Here is a 20,142-nt window from a genome sequence, read left to right as displayed (position 1 = left end):
CTACGAACGTTTGGCTGTGGTAACCAAGGGCATCGACGACCTCTGGCAAAGCGACCTCGTGGAGATGAGTAGCGGCAATTTGAAAAACGTACATAAATGGAACAAGGGCAACAAGTACCTCCTCACCGTCATAGACACATTTTCGAAATTCGCATGGGCTCTACCTTTGAAGGCGAAAACGGGAACATGCGTCACGGAAGCATTCAAATTAATTTTTCGCGAAAGCGGCGGCAGACAACCACGGTTTCTGCAAACGGACAACGGTAAAGAATTTTACAACGCCGTATTCCAAAAGTTTATTCAAAAACACAAGATTCAATATTATTCGACCTTCAGTCACATCAAAGCCAGCATCGTGGAAAGATTCAATCGAACCTTGAAAACACACATGTGGAAACGATTCACGCTTCGGGGAAATTACAAATGGGTCGAATCCTGCCGGAACTCGTCGACACCTATAATGATACGGTACACAGAACAATAGGCATGAAGCCAGCCGACGTTACCAAGTCCGACGAGCAGCGTTTAATTTCTACAGTTTACTGTCCAAAGTACACACCCACGACAAAAAAAGCTAAATACAAAATTGGAGACCAGGTGAGGATCAGCAAATTCAAACGCACCTTCGAGAAGGGATTCACAAAAAATTGGAGCACGGAACTCTTTACGGTGGTTCGAGTTCTACCCGGAAACCGACACACGTATATAATAAAAGATAGTAGCGGCGAGATTTTGAAAGGAAGATTTTACGAAGAGGAACTCTCTAAAACAAAACACCCAGACACGTACCTCATCGAGAAAGTATTGCGTAGGAAAGGTGACAAACTGTTTGTCAAATGGCTGGGACTTCCGGAAAAGAGTTGGATCGACGCGAACGAAGTGATCTTGTGAGTACGTGGAACGTGGTGAAGCGTCTACCGGATCCGGAAAGTCAAACGATAAAAAAAAAAGAACGGTGAGTTGCTTCCCGACAGCATCCGCTGTCTGATCGTAGGTCCTTCGGGGTGTGGGAAAACGACACTGCTCGTGGACAATTTTTCTCCTCTCACCGAATTGGTTAGATTGGAAGAACAGGCACCTGTACGTGTTCTCGAAAAGTTTGGAGCAATCCAAATACCAGCAACTGATGAAACTGTACGATGGTCTGGACATTGCAACGTTCGCCTCGGAAATAAAACCACTCGACGATTGTCGTGAAAATTCAGTCGTTGTGTTCGACGAAGCCATCCTGGAAAATCAAAATGAAATTCGCAACTTTTTCACTCAAGGTCGTCACAAAGAAATGGATTGCTTTTACCTAGCTCAAACGTTTTCCAAAATTCCAAAACAGTTAGTACGCGACAACGCTAATTTCATATGTTTGTTTCGTCAAGATCACACCAACCTCAAGCACGCGTACGATGACTACGTAGGCGGAGACATGAACTACAATCAATTTTCGGAACGCTGCTCTTCTTGCTGGAACGGTGACGATTTCGGATTCGCGACGATCGACATGACGAGGAAACCCAACGACGGAAAATACAGAAACAAAATCAACGACTTTCTAAACGTTGCAACGTTGTGAGAAACGACGTGTATAAATAACGTCATGACGAAACGAAAAATCGAAGACGAAAATCTCAAGCTTCGCGATTACCTCGCGAAACGCTTCAAAGGTTGGAAATCCGAGAATCGCGGATTCTACGAAGAGAAGAAACGTCAGGATCAACCCGTGATCGATGCCATCAGCGGTCTAGGTAAAGAAATTAAAAGTGTCACGGAACAAAATAAAAATTTGATCAACGAACTCGTACCGCTCGCAGCTAAAAGTTACGCCGTACCCACACCCATTTCGAGCATTCCTTCGACGCCGTTCGAACTGAAGGATGCACCGGCACGACGTCGAGCCATAGGCAGCACGTCTTCGGATAAAATCGAGTTGGGACCTTTGGCACGAGACTACCTGAGCACGGGGAAATTCGACAATAATGAAGTGTTCGGATCGTATCCCAGCATGGAAACCAGCGAAGGCGGCGGTGTGGTGTGGAAGATTGGGAAATCGAAGGTGACCTTCGAAGGCAACGACATTAAAGTCAATTTAGGCGACAAGGATAGTTGGAACAGGTATCCGGGTACGGTGGGACTGTGGGAACTCGTCGCCAAAAAGCAGCCGAAAGATTACACCGACGAAGATTACCAAAGTTACAAGGAAATTCTGATCATGACGGATGCCTTGTACCAGAACAACGACGCCTCGCAGAATAGGGTGAAATCGAGCAGCGGCGAGAAGTACAGTAATCTCATCAAACCGATTTGGAACCAGGTCAAAACAGGCAGCGGCGTCAAACGCTACAACACGTTACCCAAAGAATTCGTTTGGGTGGACGACGTTAGGAAACTCGTGGACCGATTGTTGGTGATAGCCGGCGAAGAGAATGCAGGCAACCGTAATTTCTACAACGAGAAGGTTGCCATCGTGGACATGATCAGCACGAAACTTTCCAACTTCATCGTGAACGACGACAAGGGCATAGGTTACCTGATCAAAATCATCAACACGCTGCCTCCGAAATTTTGGAACGTGGCCGAAGGAAAGGGACTCGTGAACGACATCATCAACAAGTTACCTTTCGAGATGCATCTACCTGGCTACCAGTACTGCGGACCGGGTACCAAACTCGAGAAAAGATTGGAGAGAGGAGACAAGGGTGTGAATCCGTTGGACGCGGCATGCAAAGATCACGACATCGCCTACAACACCACCCAGACGGATCTGGACGCACGTCACGAAGCAGACAAAAAATTGGAACATGCAGCTTTCGAAAGGTTCGTGAGCAGAGACGCATCGCTGGGTGAACGGGCCGCCGCACTGGGTACCACCATCGCCATGAACACAAAACAAAAATTGGGGTGGGGTATATAAATAACATACCGTAAAAAAACTACACAAGAAAAAAATCTCAGAATATATATATAAATAACATACCGTGAAAATAACACATAAAGCATCAACATGAAGCCCAAGGTTGTCGTGTACCAGATACCATATTCGAATCTAAAAAATCTAGGTGCCCTCGATGGGTTACTCACCAAGAAATAACGCGAGAAGAAACGTTCTTGCTTGTCGAAAGGACACGGAATGAAATTACTGCTCAGCACACCTCAATTGAAAAGATTGCAGCGTTCGCGGAAACAGCAAAAGATCGGAGGTTTCATATTCAGCATCCCCGCCATCCTGGCAGCATTGGGGGCCGTTGGAAGTTTGGCCGGCGGAAGTGCCGCCATCGCGAAAACCGTCATCGACTCGAAGAAGAACAAAGCGGAATTGGAAGAACAGAAACGTCACAACCTGGCCATGGAGAAGAAAGGGGGGAAGGGCGTGATGAAGAAGTTTAAAAAAAAGAAACAACAGCACTCACCAACCGAGACATTGAATCTCTGATCGGACCGTTACAAATCAAACACTTCAGAGGAGTTTTCATGTCCGACTCGTTACCTTCAAGCGTTAAAAGAAGAGAATGCGGAGTAGTCAACTTGGACGGTCAAGAAAATCCAGGCACGCATTGGATATGTTACCACAAAAATGATGATAAAGCATTCGTTTTCGATTCTTTCGGAGGTGTTCCACCTACAAATTTAATTCATTATCTGAAAACGAACAAAACCTCTATATACTACAACGACGAACGCATTCAAAATTTCGGAGACGTGAACTGCGGTCATCTCTGCCTCTCCGTGCTCGCGTTTCTCTCTAAAATAAATAACCCTACGATCGAGGATTTCCAGAAAGCATTGTGGAACCTCAAACAGCATCACTAGGATGGGCGTGTTCCATCTCACGAGCGAATCTTCAATCTTGAAACTCACGCTGCACGACGACATCGTCTATCCTAAATCCGTGGCTCTGCGTGCATTCTACAGCATGTACCTCATACCTAACGTCACGCAGCACAACAACAAAATTAGCGTCGGAAGCGAACACATCGTCGTCACGCCAGGACAATACAATCTTTCCACTTTGCAAGCTCAATTACCCAAAGGCACATACCTTTCTCAAAATTCGGTCACGCACAGAGTGGAAATCCTATCCGCGACGGAGACCGTGGACCTGGGCACCATGGGAGAACTTTTAGGTTTCGAGAACAACCACCCAAAACTCGAAGCTGGCATCAAGCACGTAGCAACCAACATTCCTAAATTCTTGGCCATAGAGACTCTGAACGTACACTGCAACGTGGCGGAAGGCATGATCACGAAATCTTCGGACGGATTATTAGGAAGTCACAAGCAAACGGGAATCATAGCCACTTTCAAACCAAGTTCCGAGTTCATGGAACCGATCATCTACACGCCCTCTTCGCCGATCTATTTTCCAGTATGTCGCAACCGCATAGACGACATAGAGTTGGTGGTGACGAACGAGAAAGGAGACGTGGTGGATTTCGCAGGTGCCACTACGACGGCCATCGTGGAGATCAACGTATAATAAATAACCATACATGTAAAATGGAGCAAATCGAAAGTTACGAATTGCAATCTTTCCCTCCCAACCGTCGCACGTTCGCCAATCTGAACGAAGCGAACAGGGAGATCGAATACGACGTGGACGTAGGCGACGGGTTCATTCATCCTCACAGAGCGGACCTCTACCTTCAATTCGACGTGGTGAAGAAGGAAAGCGGAGACGCGTTTCCCGCAGCAGCAAACTTGATACTCGTGGACAACTTCGTGCCTCACCTGTTCTCGCAGGTGGAGGTGAGGAAACACAACACCGTCATCGACAGAATAGATTATCCAGGCATCACGTCGACGGCAGTGGGAACGTTGAAATTATCCAAAACGGACGCAGCGTACTACCAGGCCGGGGGATTCGAAGCCGGGACCAAAATATCGACGAGAAGTCACACGGTGCTTTTTCCCATGCGTCTGCTGCCTGGTTTCTTCTCGGACTACAAGGAGATCATGTGGAAGGGAGGACTGAGGATCACGTTTCGAAGAGCGGCCAACGACAACGACGCACTGATGCGATACGTTACTTTGGGTCCGGACGGCACCACGCCGATAGCCAACACTTTACCCGAAGCAGCGAAATGCGTCATCCGGAGCATGGAATTGAGAATGCCGGTGGTGGAATACGAAACGAACTACGCCCTCAAGTACAAAGCGGAGATCTTGAAAAGTCCGCAGGTGCCGATTCATTTTCACGGTTACCAGTGCGTGCAGAAGATGGCGTCGGGAAGTCACATGGAATTCGACGTGACGACACAGTTCAACAACATACAGTTCGACATGCCAGATTTCGTCGTAGTGCTTTTTCAGACCGGGAGGGACAAGAATCAGGAAAAAGATTCCAGCAAGTTCGACGACTGCAAGATCAAGAACGTTTATCTGAAGAACGGTAGGAACAAAGTGTTCCCGCGCGAGAATTACAACCTCGACGTGACCAAAAACGATTACCTCAAACTTTATGAAGCATTCTCGGCTTACAAACGCGTGACCGAGGGAAGCGTGGACATGTACTACACGCCCAGCGAATTCAAAGCACGGAGACCCATGACCGTCATCAACACCACGAAAAGAAAGCAAGTGGTGGTCAACGATCGTACCAACATCAAGATTGTATGCGAGTTCCAAGATGCCTTGCCCGAGGATACTCTGTGCAGTGTCATTCTTATTGCAGAGAAAACATTTGTGTATGACGTCAAGAATGAAAGAGTGACTGAACAGTTTTAAATAAATAAAAAAAAATAGCACACAATAAGAAATGTGGAATTTTATATATATAAGTACAAATTGCAATTAGCAGTTTCCAGAAGTTTAATTTTGCTGTGCCATGCATGCATGTAATCGAGGAAGTGGAAGTAAATTAAAATTGTTTTTTTTCGCATTGCCTATTACTTTTTGTTACACTCTGGGCAGGCCTTACTAGTTTGGAGGCGATAGTGGCCCCACGGAAGTGTATGGACCCCACATTCAAGAATACACCTCTTGTCGTCGTGTGCATCCAGAGCAACTTTCCTGACAATATTAGTTGTAAGCACATGATCGACGCTTTGGATACGATGCTCTTTTTGTAGAATGGGCGATTTTGTTCTGAGGCACTCGAGGTAATCCTCAAACTTGAGGTGCTCCCGAACCACTTGCCTGCTTACACCCTTTGCCTTTTTTGTTACAGAACCCTCAGCCCGGATCGCATATTCTTTGGCACGAAGTGCAACAAACTCCTTAATCACATCCCCGTCTTTCTCGTCCTTGAGTTTGCCGGGTATTTTTTTGTTCCGGGGCAGAATTCCATACCGGTTTAGCTGGGGATAGCCCGATGTGTCGAAGAGCTTGACAAGAGCTGGAACTTTGGCTATATCACCATACGCATCGGCCGTGCGAACATGGTACACCAAGCTGTCTGTATCTGTGTAGAGGAGCGAGATATTGTGGTTGTAGTGTGCACGTAGTATGTCGTAATATGTCTCGAACATGCACAACTTGCTCAGATCCAAAACTGCAGCTCCCACATAGATGGGCTTGTTGAGTAGCACCTTGCCCCGGTTCATGTGAATCAGAGACATCTGTTCGTTGTAAATTGTTCGAGACCTGAACAGCGGGCTTGCAACAAGTCGACGACACTGTGTTTTCTTCGTCACCAACCTCACATCAACGCGATTTCGCACATTCTCCATGGTCTTCCCAAATACCGCATTGTTCATTAATTTGAAAAAATCGCGATCAAGTTCCGAAGTGGCAGCAGTGCGATGGTTGGTGTTCAGTTCGATGTACGGCTTCAACCATGGAGACTGCCTGAACAAGAGCACGTGGTAAACTGCTTTGACCGAGACCCCTTGCTGCATTAACCACTGGAGGTTCCGGTAGTGTAGCACATAACGCTTTTTGGGCTCCAAGTCCATGACGAGCTTCGGTTGATCCGAGCCAGGTGGACACTTGAATTCCGGAGCAGGCGAAAGGTCACAGAATGTATCCTGCAGCTTCTCGGGGAAGTCAAGGTCCACCTCGGCAAAAAACCCAAACTCGTCGCATTCTTTTTCGATGTCGTGGTATAAAGGATCAACCCACTCAAACTGTCCTGTTGGGAGTGGCTGCATCATGGAGTGCCCGTAAAGATTATTCACGTCAGTGTACATGATGTAGCTTGATCGTTGGGAGGGGTCGTAACCAGTGGCCATGTGGTGATTGTTGGCGTGTGCGAAGCGTTGCGACACTTGGACCATGCCGCCCCGGATAGCTCTCTCGATGAAAAGCATGATATCAACATCGGAGATAAGTGAAAGTTTAACTTTAGTCAGCAGGAGCATGGCCGACCATGCCAGTCCAGGAAGGCTGTAAAAATATACAGGGTCCAGGTTGTAAATTTTTATCGCAGTCGCCCGAAACGCCTGGAACACATCGGCAAGAAGCGTCACATCAAGCTTCAGGTATGCATCGTGGTAATCACCGAAAGTTCGGCAACCCAACTCGACCCACATAGACTGAGCATGCTTGTACTCCTCGTCGGTAATACCAGAACCTCTCAGCTGGCTGTAGAACTTATCCAGGGGAGGCAGCAACTCTTCTTCGAACTTGGAAGGGTCTGTGATGTATTCGTAGGGGTAGACCCCTTTACGTCTGATGAGTGCGACATCTAAGTTCGGGAAACTTGATGTGGTAATGGCTAGTTGGTCGTCTCTGAGCTTCCCAGCAAGAGCATCGAGGCTTGCCTGGAGGAACCTCAGAGAGTCGAGGAACCGAAGCTCGATGCTGCTGCTTGAGTCGGGGATCGGCACCCACTTGCTGATGCTAATATAACGCTCCTCGTTCTGTGCCAGGACATTGATTCTCGCATTGTCGTACCCTAGATGTGTGACCAAGTGATGGAAATCATATCCCGAGCCATTGTGAAAAAAGACCGGTATGAAGCGCGGGTCCCTGGCTCTCAAGTTACACCTGTTGCACCACGGGCCAATGTAGCTTCCGGTCCCATAATGGTCATGGTGGTGGACCTTTTTGTTATCGTCATTGAAGACCGAGTTGCAAACAGGACAATTTAGAGCTATTTCGAGCTGATGCTTGTTTTTGGGAGACAGAGGCAGCATGGGCTTGGGGGCCAACAGCACCTTCCCTATCTTGATGGCTTCCTGTTGCATTCTCTCCAGGAAGTGTTTGACCGGGTCGGGACCGCGATACACATAGGGCTCGGAGGCAATATGTTGGTCTCGCCACACCACAACATAGGAGTAACTCGAGGCCTCGTGGATTTGGAAAGGAATGGTAGAGGATGTTTCGGGGTTGGGCTCGCAGTTAGACAGAGGTTGAAGAAAGGCCTCGAAGTCTGCTACAATATAGGCAGGATGCTTCACCATAGCACTGTGCATGCGAAAGCACTCTACTGCACCAGGTTCGGGCAGGATAATTCGTGCAGGCTTGTTGGTACCACAATAGAGCATGTGGCGAGCTAGCTTCTCAGCAGCAATATTGGGTCCTCTGATGCGCCGGTAATCCTGCTGTTCTCGATTATGAAATATAGACAAGCACCTGCGACACACCTCGACGTGGCGACTATCACTGCTCCGTTGGGTCGAAACAAGCCGAGAGAGGGAGCGGATAAGGGTGTAATGGTGATGGGTTTCGTCCTTGATGAGCAGGAGGTTGATTTCTCGTACCTCGTTGTTGTTGCTCACGTTGCTCACCCGGATGGGGTGGACCTCATGTTTGTTCTCGGTGAGACCGTAAACATTGATGGCTAATTGCAGGCCCAACAAGTCACGAGCACGAACCTCAAACTTGCGAATATGCGAGACTTCTACAGGGTAGGCAATCCCGGCCATTGCATCCTCCAGTTCCGACTCATACTGCTTGTAGTGTGCAACATAGCGTGGACTGTTTTCCCTAGGTATAGGGTGTAATGCTGCCAGCACCGACCAGAGGAAGCATTTGGTGTCTTTGTTCTGAATATTGAGAACAGCTTTCCTTGCTTCAACCTCGGGTGGCAGGGCAATATAGCTAGACCCTGCCAGTGGCAGGAATTTGTTAAGTTTCAGACAAAGTTCGTGGGGGTCGCCACACAGCGAACCGCCCGAGCCTTCAGCCTGATGCTCCTCGTGCTTTGCCACAAGCTCCTCGACAAACTTGTCGTAGATGCTGTCGAGGTTAGTGATATCTGCCTGATGCAGTGTTTTTGCTTTTGTGGCATGGAAGAATTTATATATTTCATCAGACGGTTTCTTATACTTGCAGCATAGCACAGCATAGAATTTAGTGGAGTGTGTAGCCAATGCATCGTTGAGGATGGATATTATCTTAGCTCGCTCGCTCTCCAGAAAACTACCCACATCGCAGAAGCTGTCTGATGTTATGTTAAAGTCTTCTAATAAATGCCCAAACGCAAATCGGTCTGCTTTCTTCGCCAGCTTGACGCGTTTGGCAGGTGGCGATGCATCGAGGGGGGTTACTTCTACCTTTCGCTTGGAAGGTTGCGGTAGAGATGTTCCAGTGCTCTTGCAAGTAAGCTGGTGTCGCTTGAAGTTGGCAATAGAAATATTTTTTCCACACTTAGAGCACAGTTTGGTCGCACATATTCGCTTTCCCGGCACACAAGTACGACAGTGCCTTTGAAAATTTTTACTTGACACAGCAATTTGGCACGTAGGGCAATTTTTTACAGAACGCATAATGCAGAGATTTTTTGGGGGTTTGTTATTTAATACCTAATGCTGTGCAATGCAAAATATAATTGTTCACTTTTTTTTAACTATTTTCTATGACCTTATTTGGGTTTTTTTTTTCCGCCAAATTATATGCTTCTAGTCTCCTATACAATACAATATAAGTTCAATATTGTCAACAGTATCATATTTGAGCAGGTCGCTTGTCACCTAAACACTACAGCTCACAGGTTGGTAAAATTTCACATGAAAGCAGATAATACGCTTAAGTCTCCTATACAATACAATATACGTTCAATATTGTCAACAGTATCATATTTGAGCAGGTCGCTTGTCACCTAAACACTACAGCTTACAGGTTGGCAAAATCTGACATGAAAGCAGATAATACGCTTAAGTCTTATTTATATATAATTTTCACGGGCGTACAATATTGTCAACAGTATCATATTTGAGCAGGTCGCTTGTCACCTAAACACTACAGCTCACAGGTTGGCAAAATTTCACATGAAAGCAGATAATACGCTTAAGTCTTATTTATATATAATTTTCACGGGCGTACAATATTGTCAACAGTATCATATTTGAGCAGGTCGCTTGTCACCTAAACACTACAGCTCACAGGTTGGTAAAATCTGACATGAAAGCAGATAATACGCTTAAGTCTTATTTATATATAATTTTCACGGACGTACAATATTGTCAACAGTATCATATTTGAGCAGGTCGCTTGTCACCTAAACACTACAGCTTACAGGTTAGCAAAATCTGACATGAAAGCAGATAATACGCTTAAGTCTTATTTATATATAATTTTCACGGGCGTACAATATTGTCAACAGTATCATATTTGAGCAGGTCGCTTGTCACCTAAACACTACAGCTTACAGGTTGGTAAAATCTGACATGAAAGCAGATAATACGCTTAAGTCTTATTTATATATAATTTTCACGGGGCGTTCAATATTGTCAACAGTATCATATTTGAGCAGGTCGCTTGTCACCTAAACACTACAGCTCACAGGTTGGTAAAATTTCACATGAAAGCAGATAATACGCTTAAGTCTTATTTATATATAATTTTCACGGGCGTACAATATTGTCAACAGTATCATATTTGAGCAGGTCGCTTGTCACCTAAACACTACAGCTTACAGGTTGGCAAAATCTGACATGAAAGCAGATAATACGCTTAAGTCTTATTTATATATAATTTTCACGGACGTACAATATTGTCAACAGTATCATATTTGAGCAGGTCGCTTGTCACCTAAACACTACAGCTTACAGGTTGGCAAAATCTGACATGAAAGCAGATAATACGCTTAAGTCTTATTTATATATAATTTTCACGGGCGTACAATATTGTCAACAGTATCATATTTGAGCAGGTCGCTTGTCACCTAAACACTACAGCTTACAGGTTGGCAAAATCTGACCTGAAAGCAGATAATACGCTTAAGTCTTATTTATATATAATTTTCACGGGCGTACAATATTGTCAACAGTATCATATTTGAGCAGGTCGCTTGTCACCTAAACACTACAGCTCACAGGTTGGCAAAATCTGACATGAAAGCAGATAATACGCTTAAGTCTTATTTATATATAATTTTCACGGGCGTACAATATTGTCAACAGTATCATATTTGAGCAGGTCGCTTGTCACCTAAACACTACAGCTTACAGGTTGGCAAAATCTGACATGAAAGCAGATAATACGCTTAAGTCTTATTTATATATAATTTTCACGGGCGTACAATATTGTTAAGAGCGTCAGTTTCCGTAGAGCTCTCTTTTTCCATCTTCCCTCTATACAGTGAAGCTGTAGAAGACACAATTAGCTAACCTAGCATACAACATACTTTCCTAATTAATATGGATATTGTCACACATTCCTCTTATTTTATACTGTTGTAAATGGAAAAGATTATGTACGGTAAATGTTTTGTACATTATAGGGAAAAAATGCAAAATATCCCCCAATTTTAATTCGATCCACCTCTGAATCGAATTTTTTACATATTTTCACGCCGCCATATGTTGTTCTATTTTGCTTCTTTTACTTGCCTTGCTTAATTAACTCTCGCTAATTAGCATTTTTTTGGAAGAAGTCAAATAGAACAACATATGGCGGTATGAGAAATATTCAAATTAAAGAATATTTTAGTAATATAAGGGCCCTAGCAATTAGCTTCGTCGACTAAGAGTATTCTTTTAAACGTCTTCAGCTAGATCGTATTACTACGCGAGGGCGTTTAAAATGTTTGGGTGTTGAAAAAGTTTGACCCTACTTTTTATTTCTATTGTTTGCTAATAGATGGCGCTAATAGCCCCCCTCTTCTCCTCCTCCTCTGCTGTATGACAAATAGCACAAACATAAAAATCAAGATTTTGGAGAGCAAAACATAAAATTTGCATGCATCTGATGTCGAACTAGGAACTTTTATCTTTCGGGGAGTCAATATTATTTTTTTACTCAGTCGTCATATAACATGAACACACGCAAATATTCACATGTGCTTTTTATTATTTTGTGTTCGGTAAGTACAAGTATATTCTTACATAAATTATTGTTTAATTTAATAAATTGTAAACTCGGAGCCTGCTATACTAACATTCCTTCTGTCTATTGAAAGCGAATGTTGCGTGCATACGGAAATAACACAGAAAAAAAAAGCGGATGGAAGCAATTTAAAATCAGTGGAGCAAGGTTAGTATTACGAGAGCGTAAAAACATGTGCTTTCATTCAACTTCGAAAAATAAGAATAAATATGTGCATACAGAACACATATGCTTTCTTTTCACAGTTGTAAAATCATATAAATTGTACATGAAGTAAGTTGCGGGAAGGCTCTCTCTTTTATGTCTGTGTATATGTATGTTGTACAATTAGGTACAAGTATTGTACAATTAGGTACAAATTGTTGTACAATTATTTCCCCCCAGTTGCCCAGTTGGAGTTGGGGGCACAACACTGGTACTATTTGTACCCACAGTGTTTACTCATGTATTTTGTTTAATATTTTATTTCAAATTCACTGTCAGAAACTAGTGTTGCCAGTTCCTGGATGTAGGTTTACCTACTCTGTTGGTTGTCACTGTCAAGCTCCCAGTATTCGTACAGCATAAAAAGCCATAACCCCTTTTCAAAATATATACATTGTATACGCCAAGATGCCCAATAGCCTAGCAACACATCATGAAAAAATATGCCAAGAGAACTCAGTGGGTTTATAAGTCAGTGCTGCCAACTCCTATTTGTAGGTTAGCTTAGCCTGTAAAATATCATATAGTGGAATTTTTGTAGAGTGGGTTGGTAACACCGACGAGCATCAAATAATGATTTCAAGCCTCAAATAATGATTTCGAGCCTCAAAAAAGGAACATCCAATAGAGTTGCCAAATGTTAAAAAAGGACAATAGGTCCCCCTCATAAAAGGCTACAGTAAAAACCCGCAGTGTTGCCAACACTAGGCCCCCAACAGTGTTGCCAGACATAAAAAATACATGGACCCCTCAGGCCCTTTGATGAAAATTTACAGTGAAAAAACCCAGTAGTTTAACAACACTGTCAAAAAATCTACGGTAGTATTGCCAGATGTAAACAGAGGGCAATGGACCCCCCTCATAAAAGGCTACAGTGGGCCCACAGTGTTGCCAACTCTGCCCCTCAAAATATACATCATAAAAGGCTACGACGGGCCTCAAGTGATGATTCGAGCCTCAAAAGATTATTCAGTACCGGGCCACCTGCCCTACTAGCAGTGAACCGGTATGCCTGTCATACATACTTCTTTCTATGTACAGGGTGATTTAGAACAATCGGAACAAACTTCAGGATGCGATTCCTGACAGGACAAGGAATAAAAAGGCAGACAACTAGTGCTCTTACGAGTACTCCCGGCATGACGACGGATGGTGCCATCATCCTGGAACACATGAATGTCAGGACATATGTTTATGTGAACTCTTTTGTTCGTTTTCCTGTCAGAAATCAATAACCTCCTGAAGTTGGTCCCCATTATTTAGAATCATCCTATATCTATGAATTCTTTCACAATCACAAGAAGAATTAGAGATAGTGCAGAGTGTATGTAGTAGCACGAACAACGAGGGTTTGTGGTACAGTAACTGGTTAATACGTATTCTCTGTTCACTATAAGAACGAAATATGTGTAAACAAATACACGTGATGTTTCCTATGTCAGCTGTTCCGCAGAAATACTGCACGTTGGGATGTAGGTTGCTTGATAAAATCTACCCTCTAAGTAAGGTACTATAGTGAAATTGTAGTACCTTATATTATGAATTGATAGCTAAAATATATATATATTTGTGTGTGTGTGTGTGTGTGTGTCCAAGACACACAGCACAAGTCACGTGTTTTGATTACATCGACTTCATTCTTATGATGAACGGAGAATATTATTCCGGGCAGTATGGCTTGGTAGTAGGCCATCTGAATTACTATTAATTTATGCCTTTTGTAAACTAAGTCAAAGAAATTGATTTACAGAAGTGAATTATTACAATTACCACTACTTCAAAATTACTTCCAAGTTATTGATTAAACATTACTATAATACTGTGCCTCTATAATAACCCCTTGTTATAAGATTCCAATCTATCAACCACTGCTGTATAAACTTGAAATTGTATTGGTTTGTAATTTGTCCAAAATGAATAGGTAAGTAGGTAGAAAACGAGAATAATTTAATTGAAAGATTCATGCCTGATTCGAGGAAGGCACTTGATATCCAAAAAAATATTTTTCTTTGAATCATAATCTTGTTGTCCGCTTATCAATTACATGTTTGAGTATTATGGAAAACATAATTTTCAAAATTGTTAGCTACAATTTGCAGATCAATATTTTGTTTGATTTTTCCAGACAACGTCACAGTTCCTGCAGGAACAACCTTAGGGGTCAATGTATATATGGCGCATCGTAACGAGAAGTTCTTCCCAGATCCTGAGAAGTACAATCCCGACAACTTCCTTCCTGAGAGAGTACAAGGCAGACATCCTTACTCCTACATTCCGTTCAGCGCTGGACCCAGAAACTGCATAGGTAATTATTAGCTAATAACTACCGAGGTATCAGGTACGAGGTTTTGCTACGAAAATGTTGTCAGTATTTTGCATGATTCCTTCATCTACCATTTTACCACACAGTAAATGTTGAACACGTCATCAGATGATAATGCGATCTTGTTAAGCTGCATCTGTTGTTTGATCATGCATGCCATGAAAACGTAAGTGAAAAACAGCCTGCTATTGTATCGGTGAGGTTTGTTAGTTGCAGAATGGTGTCCTTTAATCCACAAGGCTGCAAGGAAATCTTTGATGACTGGACTATTAATGGATACCAAGGTTGATTGATTTAAACCAGGTTTAAATAAATAAGTAATTTATAGATTTAAATCCGATTTAAATAAATAATTTATAGAATAATGTAAGTACATAAGGATTTTGTAGATATCACTTTTAGTGAAAGTACATTAATCTTGTAATCATTTAATGTTTATTATGCTCTAAGATAGGAAAATAAAGGAAATAAAATATATATGCTGATGGTGTGAAGATGATACGAAAGGGAATGTAAACACGCATTGCTCTTCATTTAAAATTCAATAATCTTTTGTGTAGAAAAATATACAAAATGCTAACCATGTTAAATTATAAATATATCATTATCATTAAACTGTAAATAAACATGCCAGCTGATATTTTTCAAAGTATCATTAAGAAAATCTCCAAAATTCAGCTACAAAAACTATGAAAATATTTAAGTTAATACCTATTTTAAGTTACAGTTGTAGAGTACATGCAGAATGTTTTATTTTCACTGGAAGAAAAGTTACTGAAATAATTATAGTTTCATTAACACACTCAACAAACATTTCCATAGTAGGGGGACAGTATGAGAAACAGAAAAATGTATATTTACGTATATTTTTTATTTGGTTTAATCGAACTGTTCATAATTTACAGGGCCGTTTACTAGAAAAAGCTTTTCTATAGAAAATATATATTCATATGTATGGTCCCAAAAAAGATAGAAGAAATTTCAAGATTTTTTAAAAAAATAAAAAAAATCGATTTAAATAAAAGATCTGATTTAAATAAAAAAAGCAACAAAAATTATTTGTTACCTAACTAAGAAATGGTATACTTTTTGCGCTGAGATGAAATGAGCAATGCTCCTTCAACGCTCATTTACTCAGGCATTCCACCTGTCTCTACACTCAGTCTCAGGAATCTGTGGAAGAAGCGAAATAAAAGTAGTCTCTGCGGAAGTAATGACTGGAGAGATCTCCATCAATGAACGTTCGAGAGCGAAGCGAGTTCATAGAGGGGAAAACACGGCAGCAGCTACCAGCTGTTTGCTGCTTTACTTCGCTCACTCGTGTTCTGCACTTCTCTACGGCCATGTGCGAAATTGCTCCACAGGATCCCGAGACAGGATGTAGTTGAAACTATAGAACAAAGCTTCTTCAGACAATTTTTGTCTATCCAGTAGTGGCGGCAGTTGGATTCCAAAACTGGGGGGGGGGGGGCAAAGTTCAAAAAGTGGGGGGGAGCAACTGACCCCTAATCACCGCCATTGCTATCCAGTATTTTTGAAACGTTCATTATACGATCAATGAACTTGTATTGATTAAGCTATATTACAGAATGGTAACAACTTAACGCACTGAAAACAAGAGGTCTTGGGTTACAGTTTCAAGAAAAGTATCGCCCTTATGGGCGTGATTGATCAAATACAATACGTTAACTCATATTGTCTATTTCTGTTATCTTAACTTGCTTTTCTACCTCTTGAGTTAACCGCGACGATGTGGTTGAACAGATGAAATGGATGAATGGGACAAACACATTGTTTGTTCATGTCTTGGTCGAGGTTCGAAACTGGAACATCTGGCTTCGCAGCGCTTCACAGTGATCACTCTGCCACGGAGGCCGGCCTCATATATAAAATATACATGCAACAATGTTTTGGGATTGCTATTCCTTTAGTTTATAACAATGATCAATAACGACGTAACGTAACCGGCTGTTATAAATTTCAGTTGCTATTTTTTCTGTAAAAGAAATGCAAGTTGCCTGAGATATATCCATCCATTCGTCAAAAATCAAAGAATTTCCTCTGTTTTGAATATTTTATGATTGTGGACTGTCAACTTTACGGCGTGAGTTAAGAAATTTCATATATTTCTTTTTCTCTTTGTGTGCAGCACCTACACGTGTGTTATATTGACAGAATAGGATATGCAATGTGTGTTTCTGTATCTACGGATTATTATATGAGTTACTCTACTAAGCAATTCTTCCATACTTTTCTTCAGTCACTGCAGGTGAATATCAGGGTAATACCTTTCTTGTTCCGTTCTTTCATTCTAGCTTAACCAAATGACCTAACCTAGGGTGTGGATTTTTGCCCTTTTTATTCCTTTGCATTGTTATAAATTCATTCCAGGCTATCTCAAGCTTTATAACTCATTTGTATAGTACCTATAAATGCGTGCTTTAGATAAGCTTGCCTAAAAATGCGGTATTTCCTATTTTTACCTGGTCTCTTTGTCTACTGTAGAAGATACTAATCTATCGTTTTGGGAGTATCGCTTCATCAGTATTATCTAATCACCCTCAGCGTTACAATTAGCCAAAAGTAATAGAAAAGCGACGTAAAAATAACAAAAGTGCAATAGAATACAAGAAATCAAGTCCTTACAGGAGCAACTAAGAATATTTATTTTAAGTCCATTTAAGTCTTCTTTACTGGCTTTTCAAATGTTATATAGACTTTGCAAGAGGCTATTCTACAAGATTTAGGTGCCAAAAAGTCCGTAACGAACTAAGAGAACAACATGGATGAAATATACAGAACACCTTGGTTCGAGAATTATTAAGACTCTCAACTCGCAGTTATTTTCTTAAAATGTTTTTTTAGTTTTTCTGCAAAATTTATATTTCTTATTTCTCAAAAATAGACTTATTATGAAATTTTACACTATTTGGAACATTTCTGAGAAAACCGGACGTTGATAGGGAACATCGTTTCCGAGATATACAACCTTGGTGACAATGAAGTTCGACCAGAAAGGAATACGTGATTAAATGCACAGAGGCATAGGCGGTGGAATGGGTGACCCGCAGAAGTGACGCATGTGTGTAAGAGGAGGCGTGTGAGCAGGCAAGAATCGTGATCCCAGCATGTTGCACCCAAGGTCACGTAAAGAACGAAAACGGCGAATTATACGCGTGACATTGAACTTCGACCAGGCACCAGACCAATACGGGTAATTCCAGATAGTGGCGCATTCGACGGAAGCAAGACGTCACGGACACGATAAGGGAGCCCGCGCGTGCTGTGCACCGAGGAACCGCAGTGCATCATCACCATGGCCAGGGGCAAACCTATTGACAACACCGTGAGAAGAAGAGTGGTGGAGTTGCAACGAGATGGACTCAGTGAACGGGAAATAGGGCGCCAACTGAACTTACCCAAGTCAACCGTCCACTGCATCATCAAACACCACCAAAATACGGGTAATACAGAGCCAGGTAAGGCCCCCGGTCGAAAACGCCAGCTGAGCGTGCGTGACCTACGGATATTTAGGCGCTATATCCAGACCAACAATCATGTTTCTGTGGCCGAATTACGACTGTGGACTCGAGAACGCTTTCACATTGAAGTGTCAACCAGAACCATTCGCCGTTACCTACAGCGATGCGGTTACCGAGTGTACAAGGCGAAACGTAAACCCTTCCTTTCCATGTTGAACAAAGGCAATCGACTACGGTGGGCACGAATGTACCGGATATGGACATTTCGGCAGTGGAACAGGGTTTTGTGGACGGACGAATCCATTTTCAATGTTGTGTACGGGAAAATACGGAAAACAGTCATTTGTCGGAAGGAGGAACAGAATGAAGCAAAATGTTATGCACGTCGGGTACAGAAACCTGCGTCAGTGATGGTATGGGGATGCATGACGGCATCTGGGGTTGGCCCACTACACGTCTGTGAGGGCATTGTGAATGCACACGCCTATACACGCATACTGGAGCGGCATCTTCCCACAGTGCGAAGGCACCTGTTGCACAGGCGGGGTCTCATCTTTCAACACGACAATGCCAGGCCTCATACAGCGCGGCTGACAAGAGAATGGTTGACTCTCCATCACGTGCGAACTCTGCCATGGCCACCATCGAGTCCCGACCTCTCACCCATTAAGAATGTGTGGCGTGTTCTTAAGCGACGTGTGCAACAGAGGGGACCCATGACAGTGGCTGCTCTTATCGCCTGCCTGCAGGAGGAATGGCACCGCATTGATGTGAAATACCTTGAACGACTCGTCCGCAGCATGCCCCGACGCATTGCCACAGTTATTCGCCGAAGGGGCAGCGTCACACCATGGTAAACAGGATCCCCTCTAACAGTGGTCGAACTTCAATGTTACGTGTAGATTAACGAAAATGTTTTATTTTGTGTGGACACCATACATTGCTGCGTTGCAGCGGAAATTTATGTTTTCCTTTGTTCCATGTAGCCTTCTGAATAAAATATGTTCAGCATATGGATGTGTTCTCCTTCTTTCACAACGCACTCCTATATTTGTGACTGGTCGAACTTCATTGTCACTAAGGTTGTATATATATCAAATAAAAAAAATATCCAATACGCCGGATTATTTTCAAGATGGCGGCCGTCAGAGCGCAGATATCGATTGGCTACTCAACTGAAAATATATTTAATGATATAACGATGAATCCTACTAAGTCTCTTGTTTTTATCAAAAAGTCAATGGTTCGGGGCTTAGCCGCCTGCCTGTAATAAAGTCTTACTTTTATGATATTATCCTCCATTTTGCGACAAATTATATAGCGTATTTTTCATTCAAATGCATAAAAACTTTTTTCGTAGTCCATCTAATGAGGATCAAGACTAAAAGAAAAATCTGTTTACGACCATTGGTCACTGAGATATAGGTCATTAACTGAAAAGTCAGCCATATTGGGAGCCCATCTTGAATTTCTCAAATTGCTCAAGGTTAACATCAATCGGATCTGAAATGTACATAACATAAACTTTCAAAAATAGTCAAAACATTTTAATCATACCTTAAATCAAGCTTTTCGATTTGGCACCCGGACTGTAGCTTTACTACACACTTTTATGTATTAAAAAAATACAAGTAAAATTGAAAAGATACACTCAAAATTTGAAACTGTTTCTTAGAAAGGAAAGAAAAGAGAAAAATCGACTTCTCTTTCATGGCGAAATTAAGGCTATAGTGCCAAGTCTTCTTGGGCCTATTTCTTTTAACGTTACTATTGAGAAAAAGGAGTGATGGCGTTCCTAGATATTAAACAATCACTTATAATTATATTATATTATAAGGCCGAGATCGTGAATGTGTGGGGACTTTGTCTCCACATTCCCCTATGTGCAGGGTTGGCAAAATTTGTTTTTTCTTATAGAAAGAAAACAAACAG

General features: G+C 42.4%; 1 protein-coding gene across 1 annotated transcript in view; it reads left to right on the top strand.

Annotated features, from left to right (window-relative positions):
* Nucleotides 1-20,142, top strand: part of LOC145987927 (cytochrome P450 4C1-like) — a 125,764-nt gene that overhangs the window by 69,084 nt on the left and 36,538 nt on the right. The window contains exon 11 of the mRNA XM_083122746.1: nt 14,531-14,710. Coding sequence (XP_082978872.1) covers nt 14,531-14,710 — 180 coding nt within the window. The remainder of the gene's footprint in view (nt 1-14,530; nt 14,711-20,142) is intronic.

The sequence above is a fragment of the Lepisma saccharinum genome, chromosome 5 (genome assembly GCF_977018435.1).
Source record: "Lepisma saccharinum chromosome 5, izLepSacc3.1, whole genome shotgun sequence".
NCBI classification, from domain to species: Eukaryota; Metazoa; Arthropoda; class Insecta; order Zygentoma; family Lepismatidae; genus Lepisma; species Lepisma saccharinum.
This window is presented reverse-complemented; position numbering and strand designations above follow the sequence as displayed.